Source organism: Podospora anserina, chromosome 6, assembly GCF_000226545.1.
Source record: "Podospora anserina S mat+ genomic DNA chromosome 6, supercontig 2".
Lineage (NCBI taxonomy): Eukaryota > Fungi > Ascomycota > Sordariomycetes > Sordariales > Podosporaceae > Podospora > Podospora anserina.
The window spans coordinates 897,283-918,223 of record NW_001914857.1 but is presented as its reverse complement, the minus strand read 5'-3'; the positions used below and the strand labels follow the sequence as shown (position 1 = coordinate 918,223).

Below are 20,941 nucleotides of genomic sequence, written 5' to 3'. Positions count from 1 at the left end.
AATCCCCTATACGCGAGTGGCTGCGGGGAAAGAAGGGGGAGAGGGAAAAAAAGACGTTGTCAATATTCAGTCAGTCGTTCGGAGTGCCCGCGCCAGTGAATAACCTAGGTAGCGTAACCAAAAAAAAATTAAAAAAAATACTATCTTGTGTTTCTTGCTGCTCCCACAGTGCTTCAGGTCGCACTTCACACACTATCTTGTTCCCTTCCCTTTTGGCTGGCTCGTGACTGCTTCTCTGATGGCGACCTTGGGATTGTCTGCTCCCCGTGATAAGAAATGGTGGGTTACTTGACGTCACTTCGGCACTCAGCTGGGGGACGGCCGGGGGGGGTCTGTGGAGAGGCAAAAAGTCCCCTAAAATGGCGGGGGTTGTCGCTAAATTTATCCCATGTCAGTCATTGTCTTGTGGAATCCTAGTGGCATTCTGATAGGGGAAATAAACCGCGAAAGGACTAGTCTGTCTGTGTTCAACACCACCGACGGTCCCTCTGGCCTGTTGCTGGTTTGTGCTAGGTGAGGGCATTTCTTGCATTGCCCAATGAGTGTGCTGGAATGGTTCCCAGAGAGCTGTTTAAAACTTGGCTAGTCAGAACGCCTTCAATGATAGTTAAGGTGGCATGTTCACACATATGGTAGGCCTCTTGACATTCAAGAAGACCTATAAAAATAGTAAAAAGGCAGATCAGTATTAGTCAAACCACATATTTCGGTTCTAAAAAGCACAATAAAATGGCAAAAAGGCCTATTTTGATAGTACGAATGCCTACTTGGATACCAAGAAGGCCTGTTTACATACCAAAAAGGCCTAGGTAGATAGTACCTACGCCTAATTCACAAAATTCCAGGCCTTCAAACCTTCCCAAACTGCCTCTCCCAGTCTTCAAACCCCTTGATCATCTCCCGTGTGATCTGCTTCTTTTGGTTCTTAATAGCATGCTCCAGATCACCCATCCGTATTCCCACGTCCGTACCTCCCTCCTTGATGAACCGATCGTAAGCCGCCACTCCTGCTGCCGCGCAGATGCCCTTGATCTCTGCACCGGAATAGCCCTCCGTATCCTCAACCAACTTGTCGATATCTACGTCGTCGTTCATCTTCCTCTTGGCACCGACCTTGGTAAAGATGGCACGGCGTGCCTCCTGGTCTGGCGGTGAGACGTAAATCAGTTCATCGAATCGACCTGGGCGAAGCAATGCCGGGTCAAGAGCATGGGGACGGTTGGTCGCTGCCAGGACGACGACGCCGTGGAGGGCTTCAAAACCGTCCATCTCGTTTAATAACGTCGTCAGAACGTTGACACCGCCGCTGGAACCGTTTGATTTGGAAGACGAAGACGAGAAACCAGAGCGCTGGCCGGCGATGCTGTCGATTTCATCAAAGAAGATCATGCTGGGGGCAACCTCGCGGGCACGCTGGAACAACCGGCGGACGGCTCGCTCAGATTCACCAACGTACATGTTCAGCAGCTCGGCACCCTTGACAGCGAAGAAGTTGAGGCCGGATTCGGTAGCCATGGCCTGAGCCGCCATGGTCTTGGAACAACCTGGAGGTCCATACAGCAGGAAGCCCTTCGGGGGACGGTCGAAGAATTGCGCGAGGACCTCGGGGGGTTCCAAGGACAAACGGACGGCGCGACGGAGGGACTGTTTGACGAGAGATTGGCCGGCGATGTCGTCCCAGTGGATCGGGGGCGGCTTGAGGTTGATATCGTGCATCAGGGACGGGCGGACAAGCCGGAGCGCATTGTGATAGTCGGCGGGAATGAGGGTGGCGGGCGCCGAAGCGGGAGCAGATTCGTCCTCTTCGGTTTCGGGTGGAGGAGAAAGAAGGCGAGATTGGTCAGGGGTGGGCGCAGAAACCGTAAGTGTCGATAGATGACGGGTTGTACCGATCAAGCAGGCTTCGTCTGCCAGCCGCCTCAAGTCCTTGCCATTGTAGGCGTGAGTGCTTGCACTCAGTTGGTTGAGAAGCTCGTCCTCTTGGTCTGGTGGAACACAGAGATCCAACGATGAGAGAATCTCACGGCGACCCTCTACGTCTGGCATGGGAAGGTAAATCTCAGAAGTGAACCGACCGGGGTCTTTGAGGTCTTCGGGTATGTCGGACGTATAATCCAAGCAGGTGGCCACCACGAGCACCTGGGGGGCCTCTCCCTTCGTCGATTTTTCTGCCGCCAGGCCGTCCAACAAATCACAGAGGGCGAGAATGACGGCATCTCGGTTGCTGCGGTCCTTGTCAATCAGCCTCTCGAGCTGGTCGATCAGGATGATACTTGGTTGCTGAAGCTTTGCTGTCTGAAAAGTCTCCTGAATCTCGCCGAGTTTGTCCTTGAACTTGATACGGAAAACTGTTCCCCAGCCTGTGTGGGCTAGACTGTTGAGGAGCATTGTCTTCCCAGTGCCGTGGCCACCATGGATGACGATGCCTGGGAACGTGAAGCTCTTCTTGATGCCTCCAAAGGTGAAGGCTCGCAGCAGGTCGTTGAGCTTCTTGAGGGGTGCGTCCAGACCTTGGATACCCCTTAATTCGAGTTTCCTCTCCAAAGGTTTGACTGGTCCCTCGCCAGTCTCGTTCGTGCGCGCCGCTGTCCCAACAACCAGCCGGGTTTTCCTGTCGATATATCGTGCGTTACCAGTAGGCCTCCCATTGACCGAGGTGACAATGAAAGAACGTTTTGGGCCCCGGACGTAGAGGTCCTTGATGGTCCAGCCGGTGTGTACATGTTCGATTTGTGAGAGACGCCCTGCGATAAGAACAATCCAGCCTGGGAGATCTTCGGGGAAAATGGGGTCTGGTAGCGAACCATCTTCGCTCGGCTTTTGCTCGACGATGACCTCATCGGCGTCTGGGAGAGCTCCGCCAAGCGCAGTGATGCGCACTTGCTCGCCAAGGTTGAAGCCGCAGGCAGTCCGAAAATCGTCGTACATTTGTGTGACGGCTTTATCCAGCTTTTCGGGGGCCTTCCACAGAGTGGCCTCACGCCTCACAGCATTTAGCTCATGGATCCTTTCGATACAGACAGCCTTGCCACCGTCTTTTGAGCCCGTTAATTCGATCAGAGCCTCCTCGTTGACATAGATCCGAGAAGGTTGTCGCTTCTGTAGACGCTTGTCGGCGTCGGTGTTGACGTGTAGCTTCCGGATTCGGAAGTCTAAACTCTTCATTTTGACGTCTCGAATGATCTCTTGAAGGTGTCAAAGCGATAGTCGAAGGCGTATTGGAGATGATTCTAGGCCTGTCAAAAATATTTCAAGGCCTGTCAAATATAGTTCAAGGCCTGTCAAAGATAATATAAGGCCTATTGAAGATAATTTAAGGCCTATTGATGTGTTTTGAGCACCTATTGAGTATTTTGAGAGGCGTATGCGAGATATCTGAAGGTCCAAGTTAGTATTTTCGGCACCTGAAAGAATTTGCAACATGCGCAAATTTGTGATGCTTACCTGTCGGAAGAAATAGTTTGGGAATAATGAGGCTTGTATCTGGGGCGCTCGTGAGCCACATAACGCCTCATAAACTAATTACACTTTTCCAAAACCTAGAATTTGGAATATTTCTCAGGAAAGAGCGACCTGCCGGCGCCGGCTCGGAAGGCGTTCCCGGCGCCGTGGGTGGGGCCGTGTCTTGGCACAGTTTTCACAACCACCTCTCACTCACACACACTCGCTCACACTTATTCGACAGTTCACAACTCTATAAGCCATCTCACAAAATGCCACCAAAACGACTGCACATACTGCAGCCACTCACCTCCCAACCATGGCAACTCACAACAGTAGCCCGTCGCCATTTCGCATCCTCATCAGAACCCAAAACCAATCACCAAAAAAGAACCAAACCCTCCCTCTACAACCGGCTCTTCCCCAAAGCCTCCACCCCCCAACCATCCAAAGCCTCACCCTTAGGCAACACCACCACCGCCACCGCCGCCCAAAACGATGACCCCGAACCACCACGAATATCCCTCCACGACGACCAAGAACTCGGCGAATGGCTAAAGCAGCTCCAGTCCACCTTCGCCGATGACACCACCACCACCACCACCACTGACAAAGACCCCAACGCCCCAACAGTCCTCATCCTCTCCGCCCCCCGAGACCTCCTAGAATCAGACTTCTACCGCGTCTCCCCGTCAGGCCAACACGTCCAAGGCTGGACCAGCGGTCCCGACAAAGGTTCCCTCCCCCCTCCCCCCTTCTTGGCCCCCCCCCAGAGACTAACCGCCTCCTATACTCCTCCCCCACCCCCCCCCCCACCACCTCTCCCCAACCCACATCTTCTACCTCTTCTCCCCCTCCCCCCCCTCACACCTATCTTACCTCTCCCTCCTCAAAACCCAACACTCCCTCTCCCGCTCCGCCCCCCTACCCCCTCTCCCCTCCCTTTTTTTCCCCTCCCCCTAATCCATACCTCACTCCCTCATCCCCCCTCACATCCCGACCATAACCTCCTCCATCCACCCCTTGTCAAGCCTTCAAACCTCCTTCCTAACCAGCACCCTCCCAAAGACCAACCAAGCCCGTCTACTACCAATCCCCCAACCCTTTTCCGATGTCCCTCAACAGGCAGCAGGGAATTTCATCCTCCTCCGCCTGAGCAACGGCAAGCTCACACCCCGGTATCTATCCCATCTGATCCAAAACGACGACGCACCCTGGGGGATACTCCCCAAAACCAGGAAAAAGGGCGCCATCACACCGCTGAGGGCGACGATGAGCTATGTCGGATTGCCAGAGTCGCAAAATGATAATTCTACCGGGGATACAGGGGGTAAGAAGAAAAAGGGGGAAGAAATCAAGGTGTATTCCCGTTTCTTGATCGGCTTTGATCACCCCTCCGAAGCGAAACGTTTCGCGAGGTGTTGGCATAAAAAGGAGGTGGTCGACCAGGTCCGGGGACAGAGGATGGTTTGTAATACTACTGTTTTGTGGTGATTTTTCACACTCGGGGGTTGGATTGATTGTGGGAGTGGAATAACCAACACCATGTAAAAATAAAAATAAAAAGCGAGTAATAATCATGGCTGGAAGTTTTGAAAAAATAAATCTCTTTCTTGTTAGACTATTTGTAAAGAACATGTATATAAATACCAAATACCAACAACACCAAACATGCATGCCCCTTTTTACACCTCCCCAAAAACAAAAACGCTAATCTACACCCCCGTCCCTCGCTAACCAAAAAATAAATAAATTAAATAAATAAATAAAAATAATAAAAAATAAAAAATTCCCAAAAATTCAGATACTATTCCTCCTCGGCGCCATAGTCCTCCTCAACCCCGCCTTCCCTCCCCCATCCCCCTTCTCCTTCCCCCCATTCCCATCCTCCCCAATCAACGGCAACACCCCCTTCTCCCTCAACTCCTTCAGATACCCCCGTCCATACTCATACCCAACCTCATAAATCTCGTTAAACTTCCCAAAGTCCAACGTCCCATACTCATCGATCGGCGGCCTCATGTAGAAGCACCCCGGCATCGTCTTCGCCCTCTCCAACGCATCCACACTGCTCACATACGCCAACCTCGCCTGTATCTCCGCCAGCGTGGGCGGGTTGGGCACATTGCTCAGCGGGTTCCACCTGTTAAAAAACGCCCACACCCCCGACAAAGTGTCACCAAACTGCTGCGGCGTGTTGTCGTCCAGCGCGCCCACGTCGACGGCAAAGATGACGTCGGAACCGAGCGATTTCATGTGCGAGACGGTGAGGTTGTCGATGTACCCCCCGTCGAGGAGCATGCTCCCTTCGTCGCAAAGGGGAGGGAGCAAACCCGCGAGGGACATGGATGCGCGGACATATCGCCATGCGTAACCGCTCGTGTGGAACTCGGCGCGGGATTTGGAAATGTTCGTCGTGTTGCAGTAGTATTCCAGCCAGAAGTCTTCGATTTGGGTTTTGGCAAAGGCTTTGTAAATCCCGCGGTTGAATTCGTGGCCGGTGGTGTACGAGGCAGAGGGGTAGGTCAAGTCGAGGGCGAAACGCCAGATGCTTGCCATGCGACCGGCAAACTTCTTTGCGAGGCCGTATATCGGTACCATGTTGGCGTGCTGGGCGTAGAGGGCGCCAATGAAAGCGCCGATGGAGGTGCCTCCAATGATATCGATGGGAATGCCGGCTTCTTCCATGGCGCGAATGACGCCGATTTGAGCAATGCCACGGGCTCCGCCGCCACCAAGAACCAGACCGACAGACTTCCCGCAGAGGCGACGGGCGAGACGGTGGAAGTCGCCTTTGTAAGGCGCGTCAGGCATGTAGCTATGGCGAACACGGCGGGAGGTGAACTTTTGAATCTCGGCTTGGATGTTTTGGACTGTTTGTTTAAGGGTTCGCTTGGCTCCGGTGTGCATTGGCGGCAGTGTGGGACTGTAGGCCATCTGGATGTGGAAGTGGCCACCATTAATCCATGGCCGGTTCTTGAGCCAAGCTCTGGTAAGACCTGGGTTAGAATACCGCTCAGGATGCAGCAAGACCAAGATCTTGCGGGCAGTGGCCTTGAGACCCAGCATGAAATGCTCATAGTCCCCTATCTCCGGCGATCCCTCAGCCACCCCGACTAACAACACGCAATCGGCCTGAGAGATGCAGGTCTGCGTCCACGGAGTATTAGGGTTGGTGTCCGCAATGTAGATCACCAGCCCGTACTTTTCCTCCAAGTCCGCAAGATACTGGCTAAGCTTGAGCTTGCCAATCTTGGCAAAGGCGTGTTTGCCCAGATGGTTGAGCACCGCGACGTGGTTCAACAAGGTAGCCCCGTTGGGAATGCCGACTTGTTGCAGAGCACTGAGCAACTTGTGTCCAAAGTCCACAACGGGAACGCCCGAAGTTACTGGCAGGATAGCAACCGTCCTCAGGTTGAGTGTCGATGAGATCCTGGTGGTTGATATCCTGCTGCCCGAATCCTTAGGGCTCAGCATCTTGGTGGGGTCGTCGATCAGCGCTCTCATGCGGGATGCAATGATCTTGGAAATCTTGATCGTGATGTTGGGGTGTTCCTGTGCCAGACTGTTGAACAGAGTGCGTGGAAACTTGACAAGCTCAGTTTCACGAATGGCCTGCAAAGTTCCCGAGCGGCTCGACTCTGTGAGAACCTCGAGCTCACCGATACTCTCGCCTTGACCATACTCGGCCTTGACATTGCTGCCACCGTCCTCTCGCTGCTCTACTAGCCTGAGACGTCCATTTAGCACAATGTAGATGGCTTCGCTCTCTTCTTTCTCGTTGAAAATCACCTGTCCGGCATTGACGTGAACCCACTCCAGCGCAAAGTCAATGTGCAGAATGAGGCGAGGAAGTAGGTTTGTCAGTCTCTTGGCCATGGTCAACAACACAATGGGATATCGGTCCACAATCTTCTCAATCGACGTCAGCGGCAGGAAGCCGACATAGACATCAGTTTTGGCGACAACGTCGATGAATGATCTGTAGGACGAAATCGTCCCGATATAGCCTGCCAGACCGCCAGGCTTGATCAGCGCCACACTCCGTCGTCCCGTCTTTTTCTTGCGTGCGTTCCTGAAGTGGCCATCCTTTGCTCCGGGTATCGACGAGTGTCTCTGGTGGGGTGCACAGAGTGATTCGTAACTATCCATAGCATGCAGCGACGTGCTCCCTGACGAGTGGATAATATCCGAGTGCGAATCCTCCGTCTGGGTACAGACATCGAGGAAGCCATCGACAACATAGTAAAGCCCAGGATTCCGCTCGCCTTGCTCCACTAGTACCGAACCCTTGGGGAAGAAGACGATTTCCACTTCGTCTCTCATTTCTTGTGCTAGAACAGTGGGGTTGACTGGAACAGCAGAAAATCCTGTAGAAGCTACCGACTCTGTATCGCCATCAGCAGATGCCCCCACGCCGCCCATGAGACCAAATGCCCCAGTAGTAAAGACGGCTTTCTGGCGGCGCCCATCAAGCGATACTAGCCGTGGAGACGCCTGAACAGAATCCGTGTCCTTGACTGTCCCATTATTAGCCAAGCCCAGGGCTTTGAACATGCACTCCAGGATGGACTCTCTGAAGAGGTTATCTTCATCGACCGATTCCCCTTTGGCTATGGACACATGGGGGTTCCTCAGCGTATTGAAAGGGTTGGGAGTCCGCTGGGCAAGGGGAGACATGGCTTCCCGTGGGACATGCAGGTCAAACTGAGGTGAGGTGGCCGAGAGAGTGGGAGCTCGGTGGTGATGGCCACCACTTCTGGCTGCCTGCATGTCTCCCAAGAGGTCTCCGGGGCTGGGGCCATCACCCGAACCAACAAGCGATCGGTGTCTTTGCTTTGCGAAGGCTTGCAGCACGGCGTCTTTCCGCAAGGTAGCTTGAGACTGGCGGCGACGGCCAGCTCCGGCATTGTGGAGAGCGATCCCCTTACCAACTTCTTCCTCGCCTAGCCGCTCCCTCTCCTTCTTGAATTTCTCCTTGAGTCTGTCCAGCGCGTCGCCCCGTAAGTGGTTTGGAAGCTCACGTGTCGTGTACTTGAGCATGTTGCGCTCAATCTGCATGACCTCCGCAGTCAGACCCAAGTAGTTGTACGCAGTGGCGAGCGTGACTCTCTGGAATCGGGACAGTATCACATGGACAATGTGTGAGGTTGCCTTGGGATAGATGCGGATTAGACGTCTAAAGGCACTGGCGGGAATGATGGCTATGGTTGTGTCCACCGTCGCCCTCGCAATGATGTCTGGATGAGCAGAGCTGGTTGCTGCCCGCTTCGGGATTGGTCTCTTTGGCCTGCTGGCCGTGCCTGTGTCAAGGCTGATTGGCGGAACATGGGGCAGTGTATCAACAGAGACAGGAGTCTCGGGCGTAATGACAGATTCTGGTAGGTTCTCTATTGAGCTCGTCGCAGAATCATGCCTTTGAGGTGTCCCTGGCTGTGTCACTGGTTGTGACATGGGCGCCAGACGAGGACGTACCACTCCCAGTCCTGCACTCGGCGGATAGCCTGCGCTCGGCGGATACCCAGCAAACAGGCCAGGCCCAGACACCTCATCTTCTGGAGACCTCAGGGGTACATCTTCGGTGAATAGAGACATGATGGAGAAAATCGATGACATGGGCGCACCATTGCGAACCTCGGTCAAAAGCTGGTAACGCTGCTGCCCAGGAATCGAATGCTCATCGTCGCTCGAACTCAACCCGTCCACAGCGCTGATATGTGGGCTATGAGCAAACGAACGGTTCTCTCCTGACTTGACAAAGATCTCCACCAGCCCATTCACCACCAGACAGAACCCCTCCTCTTCCTCCAGATTCAAAGTTTCTCCAGCTATGAGTGTCCTAGTTTGGACACTTCGGGTGAGCTCATGGTAGACAGAAGCCTCCAGATAGCCAAAGATCTTGATAGCGCTGATGAACTGGTCCAGATAGGTGGCCAAGGCAGCCTTCGCATCCTCCTCTCTGGTGTTTGAGAATATTTCGATGCTCGGCTGCTTGCGTTGGGGTTCTGGCGGTAATCTCTCATACGAAGTGAGATAGTGATAGCGGACAAAGTAGGCCATGCCCAAGGCAATAGCAGCTATAATGAGCATGAGCGTTGTTGCGTTCATGGTGACGGTCCAGCTCTTGGAGAACAGGTTGTTGTAAAGCAGCGTCGGGACCGATATGGTGGCCAGCTTGATGACATAGTAGAGTATTGTTGACAGGAGCTGCAAAACCCAGATGAGGACCTTTGTGAACATGCCCAGCCAAGATGACGAGCCGTGGGTGTTTGCTACATCGCTGGCCGTGGCTACGGCAGAGGACAAAGCATCGGAGCCCGCAGCGGCAGCAACCGCCACGGTTGTACTAAGCTCCGTCATGGCGATTCGGGCGTGCTTGGTGCTGATGGTAGCTTTTGAGACGAGAAACGGTCACCCGGAAAGTTATCGGGTATTGTTGGGAAGGACGCGTGACTTTGAAATATCATATCGGATTCGTTCCTCGGCTGTTGCTCATGACCAGACAGGAAGCAGGAGGAGGTATCAATAATCCAATGAAAGACAGTCAGCAACCCCCAAACTGAACCTGAACGCCACAAGAGCAACAAACGGATTGTGAGAGCTCAAAAGAAGAAGGGATCTCCAAAGGTACCAGATTTATACTTCAGGCTTCAGACGTAGCAACGGCCAGCCGACCTCCCTTGTTCAGATTGAGGTGTTCCTGGCAGGAGTGGCAGGTTGGCGTGTGATTGGAGCTCCAACCGTTGACGTAGGTCTTCTGCGGAATTCTGGCGCAGGTGGGCCGCCAAGCAGAGAGAATACCGTATGTTACGCAGAGCAATACCAAAATTACCCCCACATTTCATCCCACCTTTGGCTCAACCCGACAGGGAAGCCTGTTGCTCTTGGAGAGTGGGGCCACAATTCACCCCACCAATGGCCAGGCGCACCAGCCACAGCCCACTTTCTAGTATTGTTCAGTGGTGGCACCGATTTTTGCTTCGCGGGGCGGGCCCCAATGACTGTTCTTTGAAAGGGCAAGTGTTGAACGCAGCGATACCAAGAGCTTCAACTATTTCCAGGTCCTTCCCAAGACACCAAAGCACCGTCTTCACCCGTTTCGCACCTTTTTCTCGACTGGTCGAACTTCTCCCTCACAACAAAAACCAACACATATCCCGAGTTCGCCCCGCCTGGGAACGGCAAGCACAGTCAAAATGTCGCTCTCCAACTGCAGATTCTACGAGGAGAAGTACCCCGAAATCGACTCCTTTGTGATGGTGAACGTAAAACAGGTACGTTCAGGTCGCTTGCCGGGTCGTTTTTCTCGTATGCAGGTACTGACCGGGTGCTGCAGATCGCCGACATGGGAGCCTATGTCAAACTCCTCGAGTACGATAACATCGACGGCATGATCCTGCTTTCCGAACTCTCCAGACGGCGCATCAGATCGATCCAGAAGCTCATCCGCGTCGGTCGCAATGAGGTTGTCGTTGTTCTCCGTGTCGACAAGGAGAAGGGGTATATCGATCTTTCCAAGCGTCGCGTGTCGCCCGAGGATATCATTCGTTGCGAGGAGCGCTACAACAAGTCCAAGATTGTGCACTCCATCATGAGACACGTTGCTGAGAAGACCGAGACCCCCATCGAGACCCTCTATGAGACAATAGGCTGGCCGCTCAACAAGAAGTACGGCCACTCGCTGGACGCCTTCAAGCTTTCTATCACGTATGTATACCTGTCGTGCTGGGGTGCTGAGCGCATACTGACGGCGATGTAGCAACCCTGATGTCTGGAACGATATCCAGTTCCCCAGCACCCCGGTTGCCGATGAACTCAAGTCTTACATTGGCAAGCGTCTTACCCCCCAGCCCACCAAGGTCCGTGCCGATGTTGAGGTTACCTGCTTCGGTTATGAGGGTATCGATGCCATCAAGACTGCCCTCCGCACCGCTGAGGCCCGTAACACTGCCGATACTCAGGTCAAGTGCAGACTTGTTTCTCCTCCTCTCTATGTGTAAGTGAATATGAGATATGCTCTAAACACACTGTGCTAACCTCTCTCGCAGTCTTACCAACACGTGCCTGGACAAGAACGCAGGTATCGCTCGGCTAGAGGAGGCCATCGTGGACATCCGCACAAGCATCGAGGCGGCTGGCGGCCACCTGGTGGTCAAGATGGAGCCCAAGGCTGTCACCGAGTCGGATGATGCCGAGCTCCAGGCTCTTATGGAGAAGAGGGAGCGTGAGAACGCCGAGGTCAGCGGTGACGAGTCGGTCAGCGAGTCTGACGACAACATCCCCGAGACGGTTTAATGCATACATTGTTTATGGGCAGGCGTTTTGGGGGACAAAAAGCCGTGGGCATGATAGATACATGGCTATTCTCGATGTCTCATAGCGTTTTAAGATGAATGATGAGGGTACAAAAGTGCCAGTATACACAAAGATCGAGCTGGTGGTTTATGTCTGGCAGCGGAGGGTTTAGACATGAAGATTGGGGGGTGGTCATTTGCTTTGTAATTTGGTCATGAAAAGCGGATGATGTATTTAACGCCACCATCTAGGAGAACATGGCGATGGGTGTATTTTGACTTTTCACATGCATCTCGTATCTCCCTTTAGCTTTGGGCTGTTTGCCCCTGATGTTGTTGTTGCCTGAGTGCATTCACCGAAAACTACCCCTCCACTATTTTAAATTCCTTATCTTATCTATCCCATCTCTCGCCGGCCAAGAAGCTTACCTCACTTCACGGCACATCAGTCAATCACTCACCAGCTTTCGAGCTGCATGTACCTTGTACCCATCACTTGAAGCAACATTTTCACCTGGACCTCAAGACACATCACCCTCTCAATGAAATGGCCCCACGATGGACGTCCTGGATACCAAAAAAGGGAAGCTTCGCACGACAATTTGGCCACTACCTCTTTCGATACGCGACCTGGCTCCCGGCATTTATATGGTTCAATTCCTACGTTGCGCAGGTGACGCTTGTCAACGGGCCAAGCATGTACCCGTTTTTGAACAGGGGGTATAATGAGGGTTTGGGGAGGGATTGGTGTTTGGTTTGGAAGGCTGGGGTGAGAGAGGGGTTGAGGAGGGGGGAGGTGGTGACTTTTAGGTATGTTTGTCTCATGGGGAGGGAGGGAGGTGAGGGGAAGGGTAAGGGGAAGGGGAAGGAGAAGGGAAGGGGGCGGCGGTTTTGGCTAATGATGGGAACAGGAGCCCAACTGATCCGGATAAGATTGTGGTCAAGCGAGTGGTGGGTTTGGAGGGGGATAGGATTATACCGAAGCCGGTTGCGACTTGGGGGACGGACGGGCCGACGAGGAAGGTGTTGTATCCGGTTGGGATGGTGGTGCCGGAGGGGCATGTTTGGGTGGAGGGGGATAATAGGGATAGGAGTAGGGATAGTAATTACTATGGGCCGGTCAGTGCGGGTTTGGTTACGGGACGGGTGGTTTATGTTTTGAGGGGGTGGAGGTTGGTGAGGGTTGTTCCCGAGGTGCCGGGGAGGGGGGTTGTGAGGGCGTGAGAGGGATGGGAGGTATGGGAGTGGTTGTGGGAGTGGTTGTGGGAGTGGTTGTGGGAGTGGGTTGTGGGAGTGGTTGTGGGAATGGTCACGCAAAGGGAACGGATAAGGGACATGGGAAAGGCTGTATATTTATGGGTTATGGGTTATGGGTTATGGGTTATGGGTTATGGGTGTAAGTATCAAATGTGTACAACAGTTGTAAATGCCAATTCAAGAGGCTCAAAATGCATGTCTCTCTCTTAGAGAGAGAAGGGGTGTGCATGGCACGGGCCAAGAGACACCAATGACGCTAGCGAAAAAAGATCGGAGGTCTGGAGCACCAGGTGCCGCCCAGAATTTTGAACTGGGAAACATTGAATTTGCGATATGCGCAGCAACCCCGAATCCGACGACGCAAGAACCCTGTGACGAAACTCGAAGGCCGAGAAAAATAACGAGAGAATTTTCTTTCCTGAGCCCCCTGGCCTGGGCGGCGCATAGCGCAATTCTCTTCTTTTTTCTGCCCCGGGGCGAGCGATGGTGCTAGGCTTTGGATCTGCCGCCGCCAGTAGCAATAGCACCACCACCACATCGTCGTCGTCGTCGTCGCCGAGTTCGAGCCAGCAGTCCCCCCTCGACCATCATGTTATTACCCAGACACCGGGCATCCTCTCGCAGCATACCACCACTCCAGAAATTCAGCATAATATGAGATCCGAATCCGAAGATGGAGAGCAGCTGGAAGGCCGCCCGCCTTACCTGCACGTGCGTCGTCACTTGTACTCTAATTTCTCTTTTCTTGCCGCTGGCTTCTCCCTCGGTTTCTGAGGGCTGTCCGGCGGTCCGACGACTTGTGCGCTGACCTGTCTTCACTTTTGTGCAGTGCATGCTTGCGGGCGGGATAGGCGGTACGAGCGGCGATATGCTCATGCACTCGCTCGATACGGTAAAAACACGACAGCAGGGCGACCCTCACATTCCGCCAAAGTACACGTCTCTCGGATCCTCGTATTACAAGATTTGGCGACAGGAAGGGATACGGCGAGGGCTATATGGTGGATGGCTGCCGGCGTTGTTTGGCTCTTTTCCGGGGACTGTTTTGTTCTTTGGGAGCTATGAATGGAGCAAGAGGCAGATGTTGGACTTTGGCATCCAGCCACATTTGACATATCTCACGGCTGGTTAGTGGAAATTTCTGAAGAGGGTGAGGGTGGGGGGTTGATGTTGGGGGGAGAATCGTAGGCTGATGGTTGTGTTTTCTGCAGGATTTTTCGGCGATTTTGTTGCCTCTTTTGTCTATGTTCCCTCCGAGGTGCTCAAGACAAGACTCCAGCTTCAGGGACGATACAACAACCCGCATTTCACCTCGGGGTACAACTATCGGGGAACAACAGACGCCTTGAGGACCATCGTCCGCAACGAAGGCCCCTCGGCTCTGTTTTACGGCTACGGTGCCACATTATGGCGCGATCTGCCTTATTCGGCCCTCCAGTTCATGTTTTACGAGCAGGGTCAAGCCTGGGCTCGAAAGTGGAAGGATGGCCGGGATATTGGCTGGCAGCTCGAGTTGTTGACTGGTGCGGCAGCGGGTGGTTTGGCCGGGACGATAACATGCCCGTTGGACGTTGTGAAGACGAGACTCCAAACTCAGGTCGTTGAGGTACCAGGACAGTCTTCGCCCGTGATCGCAAAGCCTGCCGTTGTCAAAGACGGACAACATGGCACACCAGTCGCCGAAGCAGCGAGCCCGAAACTGCAGAAGCGGTTGATATCGACTTCGTCGCCCTCGACACACACGCCCAAACCCGGTGCTGTAACGCTCAACACGTCCTCGGTCATGACTGGGCTAAAGATCATCTACAAGAGCGAGGGTATTGGGGGGTGGTTCAGGGGTGTTGGGCCGAGGGCGGTTTGGACCAGCATTCAGAGTGGGTGCATGCTGTTCTTGTACCAGAATGTTCTCCGTCAGCTGGAGAGGTACATGCCGATGGAGCGCCGGGAGGTCGTTTAGATCTAGGGTAAATAGATGGCGCGCAGCATGAAATGTACTTGTATATAGACCATTGTATGATATGAAAAGATGAAGACATGCATGGGTAGGGAAGGTGGAGGGGAGGTTAACTTATGTGGGCGTTATTTTTGGGAGGATGGGTGGGAGGGTTGGGCTGGATAGACAGACTTTTAAGGAGATAGATGGGATAGATGTATGAACTCCTCAATCAGCAAGATATAATAACAACAACTGAAGATCTTTGAAAGACTTGGTGATAGCTGAGCTACATAGAGCAGCTGCAGTAATTCTCGGGGTAATGCAACCATAACAGTTTTGTCTTGGCGCGCCTAAGCTCCCCCAAGAAGGCGGGGTTGTGATTGGCTGCGGCTTTGAACCTCAGCTTGAAGGACCCATTCTTGGGGGGGGGGGAGCTTCTCGCAAACTAGTAACTATCATGTCATTCGGTCCCAAAAAAATAATTATTCTTCTCGTATGATGGCCGCTGCGCTCGATTGAGTTTACCAACCTACGGGACGTACGGCAGTTTCAGAGGGGAGGGAATCTGACGACTCTTTTCTTTTCTTTTTCCAGCAATGCGCCAGACGAAATGAAGATCAAGCGCCGACGACCACCACGATGCCGCCGAATCTACCTGTGCCCTCCAAGGCTGCCCTGACGGCGCTCCAAGGGCTTGTTGTGGGCACGACCTGCACCATTGCGATTATTGCCGAGGATCGGAGGCGGAGGATAAATAGCGCGCTGAGGATTGTGGAGAATGGGGAGAGGCTCAAGAGCTGTCGGCAGTACAGGCCGGGAGGGGGGAGGACGAGGTTGAGGGTGTTGCTTGAGCGGGCTGTGCAGGTTGATGAGGAGCCGGTTGTGCTTTCGCCTGCGGATGGGGGGGGGGAGTGTGGAGGGGCTTGTTTGGAGAAGCAGGAGAAGAGAGATGCTGGGGTGGAGGGTGAGGTGGGAGGGGGGAGGGGGGATGTAGAGCTGGTGGCTGAACCGCCGGAATTGGACCCTTTTGCCGAGTTTAATGCTGCGGCGTGGCGGGATGGGCGGGAGGAGGGAGTGAAGAGGTCGGTGGCGGTTCCGGAATGGTATAGGGAGCATCAGGCTTCTGCGAAGGCGAGGTCGTTTCGGGATATCTCCTCCATTCAGAGGAAGGCTACCACCGGCGCAGGTGTTCCCGATGTGCCCACCAACACAGTATCGACAACACAGCTTGAAGGAAAGACGGCTGGACAGACTACCGACCCAACCGCTTCCCTCTCGTGGCTCAACACCGTCCAGTCCCTTCAATTCCCTTCGACAATAAAGATCCTGAGGTTAATCCAGGAGGCCTGCATCTCCAAAAACGCAACCCGGCTCGGCCACGTCGTTCAATTCGTCCTAGAAAACTCCGAAAGCGCCATCACAGGACAACCAGGCTGGTTATCCGGCACCGCCCTCCTCTGCAGAACCTGCCAAGAAGCAGGCATGCTCGAAGAAGCAGGCAACGTCCTCGCACGAGTCCTGCGAAGCGGAAAAATCAACGAAATCGATTACTACGCCTTTGAACCATCCTCCCTCATCCGCTCCCTCCTGGCCCACGCCGAAACCCTCAAATCCAACCAAGACGCCCGCCTGCGCATCCTCGACCTCGCCGCGGTGGTCTACCGTCCCAAAATTGCGGACCGAACCCCCGTGGTTGACCCCGGCCTCCACGAAACCGGCCGGAGGCTGCTTGAAGCGAGATTCGCGGCTGGCCACCTCATCAACGGCCGAGAAATTTATCGGCGGTGCCATGGTTATGCCCTCCGTATGGGGGACGCAACTCCCGAGTTCACGCATTGGTATTTGACCAAACTGGCCGAGCAACACAGCTACAAGATGGCGATCCAGATATTCCGGTTCAATTACGCAAACTGCATGCCGGACTCGGTGTCGCTGTATGACATCGCCAGGCTGGCGGTCGATTGCGTTGAAAAGGCGCACAACCACCGGGCAGATGATGTGCTGCACACGCTGAGAAAACTGTACAGGGGTATCGACTTTAAGATGCCGTCCGAGCTGGCTACGAGGTTGCTGGTGGCGCACTGGAGGAGGAATAAGGATTTTGGCGGGACTCAGAGGCTGTTTGATACCCTTGGGGAGGAGGCGGGCATCGAGAAGGAGGTCCTCTACCCTGACGCGCTGTACCGGGTCATGGTGGAAATTTCTCTCGAGGCTGGGGAGGAGGCGTTGGCGGAGTGGTATTTTGAAAAGTCGGCGGCGGATGGGTTTGTGGTTTTTGAGGATGTGAGGATGCTGGGGGTTTTTGCGAGGCATTATGCTGCCGTGGGGGACTGGGAGGCGGTGAGGGCGATTTTTGAGAGGATGAAGGTTGAGGAGGACGATCCAGAGGGGATGAAGAATTACAGTCAGGTTTTTGTGCCGGTGCTGAAGGCGTATGCGGATGGGCACACGGTGGAGGAGACGGATGGGTTTTTGAGGGGGTATGTGGAGGGGTTGGGGGTGCCGCTGAACAATTACATCTTCAGCGTGATGGGGGCGAAGTATGCGAAGGGGAGGGATGTGGGCAGGATGGTGGAGTGGTTGGAGTACTGTGCTGGGTTGGGGTTTGAGGTGGATGCGGCGTTTAGCAATGTTATTTTGACGGTTCTGAGGAGGGAGTGGAAGATGCCGTTTAGGGATTTGAGGACGCTTTATCGGAAGCTGAGGTTGTTGAGTCCGAAGTTTGCGGATAGGTACACCGAGACGGTGATGGTGAGGGCGGCGTTGGGGGATGGGAGCGGGGGGAGGGCGACGAGGGGGAGGTTGTTGTCTCTACGTGTTGAGCGCAATATTTTGCCGCACAAGGGCAAGTGTGCGGACGCGAGGGAGCTCGCGCTGGTTATGAAGGAGCATCTGACGTACGGCCACCCGAGGGTGGCATTGAGGATGTACAGGGTGTCTCGACACGAGGGGATGGATGTCTCCCATGGGACACTGCGGCTGGCGGTTCAGGCGCAGCTGCAGGCTGAGCCGGATAGCTATCAAGACGCGTACGAACTCGTGCGGGATGCACAAGACAATGGGCTTGAGACGGAGGGAATCATCAATTATATCGTTGGCTGGAAGATTCGCAACCTCTTCACAGACATGAAGAGGGAAAGGAAGGCGTGGCACCCAAGTCGCATGCTGATGGTTGTTCAGGATAGCCTCAGAGGCATGGAAGAGCTAGGGATCAACCCCACAGACACGGCACTGCACCAAGCAGCGAGGATATGCCTCACGATGCGGTTCTACTCTGGAGCGATAGTCTACGCTGCTCATGCCGCCAAGGCCAAAGGTGAATCACCGTGCTATAACCTCGCCAACTTTGGCATCATCCTCAGTGCGGCAACCAAACTCCTCGACGTGGCAAGGCTGAAGCTAGCGATTGGGCGGGCTCTGAGCAGCAGTTACAAAGAGGACACTGCCTGCCTCAACATGCTCAAGACGGCGTTTAACTACGTCAAGAGGTTCGAGCCGAACCCAGAGTCTACGACAGCAAAGTCGAAACAAGAGCAGGCCTATGAGGTTCTGGAGAAGGCGATCAAAGCCATTGTCGAAGCAAGGGAGATACTGAGGGTGGACGCTGCACGACTGGGAACGGATGCGCTGAGGGTTATGAAGGAGAGCGCACTTGCTGCTGGGTATCCGCCGGTGGACTTTGACGAGATCCCTTGGTTGAATAGTACCTATGGGAAGGAGGGGAGGATAGAGAGCGGGGATGGTTCGATATTGGTGTTGACCCAAGCGTAAGGGTTGGGAAAGGGGGGGGGCCGTTGTACAATACATATATACCAAGCATATTGCATTATCGGGAGGTTTTTGGGAACTGGGGGATTCGAAAAAGGGAAACAAATGTAACATGAAAAGTTTGACGAATATGATCATATTTGAATAAAAACAGGCCACGCAATTGGAATTCAAGCGTCTTGGCCATCGACTGACATGTGAATTTCTGGAAGCGGTCGGGTCGCGGTGGGTGGGGCTTGTCAGGGGCAAGAACGCGCAGAAGGGGAAAAGGGGGCCCATGCGCTCGGGCGGTGATTGGTTGGCTGGGACCGGGGGCGATGAGCGGTGCTTCCCGCTATGGGACGATTTGTCGTCGAGATCAGTTGGAGGTCAATTTCGAGAGCCAGGAAACACACACCACTTTTTGTTTTATTTTTTTGCTTTCTTTTGCTTTTCGTGTACTTGAAGAGAGAGAGAGAGAGAGATAGAGAGAGAGAAAGTTCCGACCCCCCATTGACGAATCACGATTAGAGGAATTGGGAGGCGGTCTAAAAGGCGCTGGTTTTTCGCGGGACTTTTGTTGTTTTGTTTGCAACCTTCTACTCTAAACTTAATCGCCAAAAGCCAATTCCTTCCTTTTCCGCCACGACGACACCACGGTGACCTCACCGTTCGTCTGATATTTTCTCCCTCCCCGTCCCCTCTCACCTATTCCGCAAAACACACAACACATACCGCCCATCATCATGGCCTCCAAACCAAAATCCGCCCTCGACCACGAGCGCACCCGCCGCGAGCAACACCACGAAGCAGACATCGTCGTCATCGGCGCCGGTGTCTTCGGCTGCGCAGCCGCGTTCTCTTTCGCAAACCAAGGCCGCTCCGTCATCCTCCTCGAGCGCTGGCTCCACGAGCCCGACCGCATCGTAGGCGAACTCCTCCAGCCGGGCGGTGTAGCCGCCCTCAAGAAACTCGGCCTGGGGAAATGCCTGGAGGGCATCGATGCTATCCCTTGCTACGGCTACCACGTCTTGTACCGCGGTGATGACGTCGCGATCCCATACCCTACTGTCTCGCCGGAGGGAAACGTCGTGGTGACAAGAGGGGAGAAGAGAGACAGGAGAGGGCCAGAGGGGAGGGCGTTTCACCACGGGAGGTTCATCATGCAGCTGAGGAAGGCGTGTCATGAACATCCGAATATCACTGTTTTCGAAACAGAGGTGACAGATCTCGTCCAAAAGGGAGGGGAGGTACTAGGTGTGAAGACGAGGACGACAACAGACAAGGAGAAGAACCTCAAGAAGGAAGAGGCCTTCTTTGCTCACTTGACCATCGTGGCGGATGGTTACGCCAGCAAGTTCAGACAACCGCTTCTGAACAAGACCCCCATCGTCAAGTCAAAGTTTTATGCGTTGGAGTTGATCGACTGTGATTTCCCCCCGCAATACTACGGCCACGTCTGCATCGGGGACGCGTCGGTCGTTCTGCTCTACCAAATCGGCACTCGCGAAACCAGGGCTTTGATCGACGTCCCACTCGACTGCGCGGCTGCCTCCCCTCAGAACGGGGGAGTGAGGGGATACATCCAAAACGTCGTTTTGCCTGCCCTCCCTAAATCAGTCCAACCCTCCGTTGTCAAGGCGCTCGCCGACGGGAAGATTCCGAAATCAATGCCAAACAGCTGGCTCCCGCCCACGAAACAGACAACCACCCCTGGCGTTTTAGTCCTGGGAGACGCGCACAATATGCGCCACCCCTTGACGGGGGGAGGCATGACTGTCGCGTTCAACGACGCGGTTGTCTTGTCGGATCTGCTCTCCCCGGAGCAAATCCCTAACCTGTCTGATCACGGAGCGGTGGCGTCGGCAATGAGCACGTTTCACTACCGCCGGAAGAGCCTGACGAGCATTATCAATGTTTTGGCGCAGGCGTTGTACAGCCTGTTTGCGGCGAATGATTGGCAGCTGAGGGCGCTGCAGAGGGGGTGTTTTCGGTATTTTCAGATGGGTAGGACGGACGAGCCGGTTGCGCTGATGGGGGGGATGATGCAGAGGCCGTTGGTGCTGGCTAGGCATTTTTTTACCGTGGCGTTTTTGGCGATCTGGATGAACACTGTTGAGTTGTGCGGGGGGAATGTGGTTTTGGGGGCGGTGATGTTGCCGCTGGCGGTTGTTCAGGCGGTGATGATTTTGTGGAAGGCTTGCGTGGTGTTTTTGCCGGTTTTTGGGACGGAGTTGTGGTAGGAAGGGGAGGGGGGGGGGGGGGG

At 54.2% G+C, this 20,941-nt stretch overlaps 8 protein-coding genes across 8 annotated transcripts; 6 read left to right on the top strand and 2 right to left on the bottom strand.

The window, feature by feature from the left end:
• Positions 1-849: 849 nt before the first annotated feature.
• PODANS_6_6000 (uncharacterized protein) lies at positions 850-3,165 on the bottom strand (the record flags this gene model as incomplete). Its single annotated transcript, XM_001910065.1, has 1 exon — positions 850-3,165. One exon carries the CDS (start codon positions 3,163-3,165, stop codon positions 850-852), a length of 2,316 nt encoding a protein of 771 aa, XP_001910100.1.
• A 305-nt stretch (positions 3,166-3,470) lies between these two features.
• PODANS_6_5995 (uncharacterized protein) lies at positions 3,471-4,748 on the top strand (the record flags this gene model as incomplete). The annotated part of the gene is made up of 1 exon (XM_001910064.1): positions 3,471-4,748. The coding sequence occupies one exon, from the start codon at positions 3,471-3,473 to the stop codon at positions 4,746-4,748; it is 1,278 nt and encodes a 425-aa protein (XP_001910099.1).
• Positions 4,749-5,241: 493 nt separating this feature from the next.
• PODANS_6_5990 (uncharacterized protein) lies at positions 5,242-9,801 on the bottom strand (the record flags this gene model as incomplete). Its single annotated transcript, XM_001910063.1, has 1 exon — positions 5,242-9,801. One exon carries the CDS (start codon positions 9,799-9,801, stop codon positions 5,242-5,244), a length of 4,560 nt encoding a protein of 1,519 aa, XP_001910098.1.
• An 836-nt stretch (positions 9,802-10,637) lies between these two features.
• Positions 10,638-11,736, top strand: PODANS_6_5980 (uncharacterized protein; the record flags this gene model as incomplete). The annotated part of the gene is made up of 4 exons (XM_001910062.1): positions 10,638-10,715; positions 10,778-11,148; positions 11,201-11,437; positions 11,490-11,736. The coding sequence occupies 4 exons, from the start codon at positions 10,638-10,640 to the stop codon at positions 11,734-11,736; spliced, it is 933 nt and encodes a 310-aa protein (XP_001910097.1).
• A 546-nt stretch (positions 11,737-12,282) lies between these two features.
• Positions 12,283-12,897, top strand: PODANS_6_5970 (uncharacterized protein; the record flags this gene model as incomplete). The annotated part of the gene is made up of 1 exon (XM_001910061.1): positions 12,283-12,897. One exon carries the CDS (start codon positions 12,283-12,285, stop codon positions 12,895-12,897), a length of 615 nt encoding a protein of 204 aa, XP_001910096.1.
• Positions 12,898-13,646: 749 nt separating this feature from the next.
• Positions 13,647-14,949, top strand: PODANS_6_5960 (uncharacterized protein; the record flags this gene model as incomplete). The annotated part of the gene is made up of 3 exons (XM_001910060.1): positions 13,647-13,703; positions 13,822-14,119; positions 14,204-14,949. 3 exons carry the CDS (start codon positions 13,647-13,649, stop codon positions 14,947-14,949), a joined length of 1,101 nt encoding a protein of 366 aa, XP_001910095.1.
• Positions 14,950-15,567: 618 nt separating this feature from the next.
• PODANS_6_5950 (uncharacterized protein) lies at positions 15,568-18,699 on the top strand (the record flags this gene model as incomplete). Its single annotated transcript, XM_001910059.1, has 1 exon — positions 15,568-18,699. One exon carries the CDS (start codon positions 15,568-15,570, stop codon positions 18,697-18,699), a length of 3,132 nt encoding a protein of 1,043 aa, XP_001910094.1.
• Positions 18,700-19,421: 722 nt separating this feature from the next.
• PODANS_6_5940 (uncharacterized protein) lies at positions 19,422-20,918 on the top strand (the record flags this gene model as incomplete). Its single annotated transcript, XM_001910058.1, has 1 exon — positions 19,422-20,918. The coding sequence occupies one exon, from the start codon at positions 19,422-19,424 to the stop codon at positions 20,916-20,918; it is 1,497 nt and encodes a 498-aa protein (XP_001910093.1).
• Between the last annotated feature and the right edge of the window lie 23 nt (positions 20,919-20,941).